Source organism: Nicotiana tomentosiformis, chromosome 8 (assembly GCF_000390325.3).
Source record: "Nicotiana tomentosiformis chromosome 8, ASM39032v3, whole genome shotgun sequence".
Classification (NCBI taxonomy): domain Eukaryota; kingdom Viridiplantae; phylum Streptophyta; class Magnoliopsida; order Solanales; family Solanaceae; genus Nicotiana; species Nicotiana tomentosiformis.
The window spans coordinates 28,994,874-29,000,202 of NC_090819.1; the positions used below are offsets into that span (position 1 = coordinate 28,994,874).

The window sequence follows — 5,329 nt, forward strand, 5'->3', positions numbered from 1 at the left end:
AAATTAAAAAGCTCCACACTTTTCCGTAGGTACCATTTGAGGGGCCAATGTGGCAACATTCCTTCTTAAAAATGAAATATAAAAGTTTAAATTGTTCCATAGAGAAAGGCACAAATGGATCAATGTACTACATAAAAAAAAGTTGTGATGGAAAATTTCATCACAAATTCGAGCATCGTAATAATTTTGTGATAACAGAATAAATAGTCATAAAAATGTCACTAGTCCGTCAAAATTGATGCATTCTATCATAAAACCATCACCAAATTCATCACAAAAAACTCGTCACGAATATGTGTTTTTCTTGCGGGACAAAAAGTTGGACAAGAAAATAAACTACTCACGCACATGAATTTTTACTATCACACTTCTATTTACTTGCAGAAGAGAAAAAACAATTACACTATGATACACTATGTTTAAACTGTCAAAACATTAAAAGAAATATAAAATTGTCTTTACATATATGTTTCTTCAGCACGTTTCAGGAACATCAGATTCAAATGTTAAAATAAGCTTTTTACAATAGGCCAAGTTGCCATAGACTTGAAATATGCTGGCAATTCGAATTGCTCAACCAAAGTTTGCAAACTTTAGAAACACTGCTCTATCTCAATTTTTGAAGCCAAGGTTCGCAGGGGGCTGTAAATATTGCTGGTACAACGCTGCTATCCTGCTATAAGCATCCATGTTCATTGGCTGCAAAAATGATTTCATATTCCAAAGCTGTTAAAATCCGTTCTTTAACAGAAAATTCTTCATTTTGCAGCAAGTTTTGGCCGGTAAATATAAATAATAATAATAATAATAATAATAATAATAATAATAATAATAATAATAATAATAATAATAACAATAATAAGAAAAGCCCCTCTAGATGCTACACTTTTATTAAGGATGTCAAGACACCGCTTGGCAAAAAACTTTTCTTACATGTGTATATATAAATAATAGTATAGTATTTTTTAAGAACAAATGTACAAAGTAAATAGTAGTATCAAGTTGTTATACTAGTAAGTAAAACATTAATTAGAAGCACCACCATTTGGACCCAAACCTTGTACAAGATGAATAGTCACAATAGACCGATATTTTCATGCAATAGACCTGATAATGACTATTTTAAAAATCTTGAATAATTGATCATTGACATTTAACAAGCGTAATAATAATAATATATTCTCGTTTTTACCTGTGATTGGCAAGTAGGGAAGGCAGCTAATGGATCCGGGACAAGAGAAGCGGCATTTATATTACGATCTCCGGGGCTAACCCCAGAGGCAATAGGCATGAAATTAGAGGCAGTGGGATGTAGAAGTGAAGGCATTGGCATTGCAGTAATGTTGGGGCGGCTTATAAGGGCGCCATTGATATGCATGAATCCAGCCATTCCCATTCCCATGGATGCCATTTGAAGCTGTTGTTGCTGCTGCAGCACTGCCATATTTGCCAACATTGGAGACATATTGTTATTCATCCCGCTCATTGCTTGAACTTGAGCTTGTAGTTGCTTCAAATATTCTATCACTTCATCCAACATCGATGCCTTGTTAGTCTGCAACAGACACATGTATAACAATTTAGTAAGTTATATATATATATAGAGGAAGGTTTAGACTTTAAATTTGAACTTTATGAGTTCAGGTATAGTTGAATTCACTTTAGTAGAGTTATTGGTTTTGAAATTGAATATCTATACATATTTAATAGATTTTGAAGTCATATACAAGGTGCAAATTAAAAGATACTATTGAACATTTACCTTATCTTCCACACTAGTGGATAAAAAGATACTCCCAATAATGATGCAATGATACTCTATTTTGATTGACTTTAGTAGTATTGTGGATCCTACTCTTTCCGCAAAGACCACTTTTACTTTGTATTAACTCATTCAATGCAAATAAGAACAAGTTTAGATAAGAATAAAGAAGTAAGGAACCATTTAAAAGAAAAAAACATATTTTGTTCAGTGTCAAATGGTTTAAATGTCAGCAATGATTGACATGCAAAAAACAACAAAATTTGTTAGGGTCCTATTTGTCGAGTGTTTTTCCTCATAGGATATGCATGTGGACTCGGTTCATTTGAGACTTTCCAAATATTAATGCCTTCGAACAGATTAGGACCGCCTCGTACAAAATTGTCTGTTGTCCATTTTCAGTCATTAAATTAAAACTGTCCACTTTTATGTTCTTCTTCGGCACTTCTTTTTTCATTGTAGACATCCTAAATGATTCAGTTCATTTTTTATATTATGTTATACTTTCTTACAAGTCCCTAGATTTTTCTCTATCAAATTAGTTTTTAGCTATTATTTTAATGACTTTTCACATTACTGACATTATATTCAAATCAAACTGATATCGTAAGCTCCATATAAATCAAATAGTCTTTCATAAAATATGATAAAAAGGCTATTTTTTTTTAGGGGGGGAGGGGGGATAACTTAACTGCTGAAATTTAGCCAATTTTCACTTCCACTTCAGCAACGTGGCCGACTTTTGTGGGTCAGTTCTACTTAAGCTTGAATTTTATGTGCACATATTTATGTCTTTCTAATTGCACATTAGGTAACTATATAAAATTAATCAGTAGCCAAAGACTTCTCGAGAAAAAATATAAGGAAAATAAATTATTTGAAATAACGGTTGGGAAGTAATGAAGTGGCCGAGAGCAGAAATAAGTCAAGGACTAGAAATATTCTGTATTTAAGCTAAGGTCCCACAGCTTTTACACCTTTTATTGTGTGCTTTTCAAGTAAAGATAGAACTGAAGCAATCTAGATAAGTATTAATATCAGTAGAGCTAGAAAAAAAATAGACGGTAAATATAAACTCTAAATTTCAATACCTTACCTTACTCGAATTTGGAACCAACTTCTGCAATGTCTTCATCCTTTGGTTTATCTTGTCTCTCCTTTTCTAGAAAAAGAACATATAATCAATTCATTGTTGTTGTTATTAATTTATCAAAAAAAGACAATTGTACTTCTTTATTAGTAGTTCAAAACAGTTTATATGAAAGATCTTGAGAGAGAGAGGGGGGGAGGGATCCTCACTCGTTCAGATTGGTTGTGAGTAACAGCAGACAAACTCCTCTTTGTTGAAAATGAGGAAATCTTAGATCCTTTTCTCTTATCATCTCCATCTCCTGTCTCCTGCCTCTATGAGATAACAGAAAAGACCACGAACATTTAATATTGCACAGCTTGAATCACTTTATAAAAAAAGAAACACGAAATATTTCAAGGTTCAATAAATCAGTTTAACTACGCACTACGCATTTATAGTACATAAAGAAACCTTGTACACTATAGAACCACAACCAAAGGTAACATTCCCTTACAAAAGAAACTGGTAACCTTGACAGTAACATCAAATAAAATATACTGATATTGTCTGATAGTGTAAAAGTTGTTATGCTTCCGATTCCATGTATATATGCACAGTAAATACACTCATATTTTATTGCATGAAAACTACTCCAAAGAAGCGTGGTAAAAACCATAACTCAAATTCATAATGAAAAGAAATGATAGATTTACGTGAGATCTACTGTGACAAACAGAGTCATGTTCGTCCACCCTTTTACTAGTGCATTTCTTAACGGAGCTTGTGTTTTCAGTCGACATCACAGATGTAGATGTGAACCTTTCCGCAACCAAATCCCTCTCGCCCGTGTCAATTGTGTCTCTCCGGCTCATGCTCGGGTCAGCCATGCTTCTTAACAGTACTGCATCGATGTGTTTCTCGTTGATCAAGTTCTTAACCTCTTGCTTTCCAAAATACTCGGTGATCTCCAAGTCTTTTGATATCTCCTCATAGCTGGAAGCTCCTATTTTCGCACGCGACATCTCCCCATCCGTTCTGTTGACGTCACCGCTGCGTGATATCACGTGCGTGGAGTCGCCAATTAAGCACGTGGTGATCCCCGGCACGTGTGTGGGTAGTTGCTCACCTTGGTGAAAATTTTGGGGGTGTGCAAAACTTGGCACCAAGGCATCCATGGCCACACTGACTGTGGCCGTGCTTGCCTGAGTGTTAACAAGACATTTGTCGAAGCAATGGACTAGATCTTCCTCTCTATCTCCACCTCCGTCTACGGCGGACTTCCGATGATCATGAGGGATGCCAATGGCTTGGTTGACTATGGATTCAAGGGTGCCGCCAACATGTGCCTTATTATCCCATGTATAAGAATTGAATAAAGGCTTATTATTATTAGGCATGCGTGGAGGACCTAAACCATGCATTCCTAGCTGCCCGTTTTCCCACGTTAGCTCTGCTACTTCATAATCCAACCTGCATACAAAAAAGAATTAAACCTCATAAACAAGAGGAAAAACTAGATCTAATGATTGAAATAGGGGAAGAGAGTATACCAGGGGACATCAGTTACAAAGGAATTATTGGAGTTAGAGTGAGAGGAAAGAGCAAGGTTTTGATGAGGAAGGGAATTTTCTAGATCCCAGCTGGGTACACACTGGTTCATCTCTAAAGCCAAACAAGAAGGTGCTGTTGGTATTAATAATGGTTTCTTAATCTTGAAGAGGTTCTTTTTAATTTGTTCATATATATACAGGCAACAAAGAATTTTTGGCTCGCGCACCTTCGACGTGTGATGTTGAACGTGTGGTGCTGATGCGTTTTGAAAGAATCTGGACCGTCAGAGGCCCATGCAGAACTAATAGTATGTCATTTGCTGGAAGTGGTGGCAAATGGGCAGATTGAGTACTTGGATTTGGGTCTGTTGAAAACTGGTTAGAACAAAATGGCTCACGTGAAATTTTTGTGGGGAAGATCACTTTTAGTCCGACACCGAAAATATTTTTAGTCGATAGCCACAAAACTATATAAAATTTGTATATTTTTTTTTGTATATAACATACAATATATATATATATATCACCTAATATTTTTTTTTTGCTATTATTTTAAGAGCGACTATACAGTATTATTTTTTCAAATTTTATCACTTATTTTTTTTTTATATCAATTGTTTAGTAAATGGTCTTCTTTTTACTTATATTGTAATTGATAAACTTTTTAGACCACGAATTAGACTCTGTTTGAGCAAAATAAAATCTCATTAGAAAATATTAGGCAAGAGTCTAAAATATTGCAAACTTTAGACCATAATCCAATGTTTGGTGAGCAAACTGAAAATTATATAAACAAAAATTAGATCCGAGATTAACATTATTTGGAAGGAATACTTTCAAGTATTATATTTGTGCAACTTTTCAAATAGTTACAAAATTTAAACAGTATCCTAAAAAGGAATATTTGCGCAAATCATCGCCAAAAATTCAACCCGTCTATATCTA

The 5,329-nt window shown here is 34.5% G+C and overlaps 1 protein-coding gene across 2 annotated transcripts; it reads right to left on the reverse strand.

The window, feature by feature from the left end:
* Window positions 1-398: 398 nt before the first annotated feature.
* LOC104103102 (transcription factor UNE10-like) lies at window positions 399-4,610 on the reverse strand. Of its 2 annotated transcripts, none has more exons than XM_070181903.1 (6): window positions 4,385-4,610; window positions 3,654-4,304; window positions 3,062-3,166; window positions 2,859-2,919; window positions 1,193-1,555; window positions 399-699 (listed from the first exon to the last, which is right to left on the reverse strand). In XM_070181903.1, exons 1-6 carry the CDS (start codon window positions 4,492-4,494, stop codon window positions 613-615), a joined length of 1,377 nt encoding a protein of 458 aa, XP_070038004.1. In that variant the 5' UTR covers window positions 4,495-4,610; the 3' UTR covers window positions 399-612. The 2 variants fall into 2 exon arrangements, with proteins under 2 accessions (XP_070038004.1, XP_033513832.1); XM_033657941.2 differs by having other exon boundaries at window positions 404-699; window positions 2,859-2,924; window positions 3,548-4,304; window positions 4,385-4,606.
* Window positions 4,611-5,329: the final 719 nt, after the last annotated feature.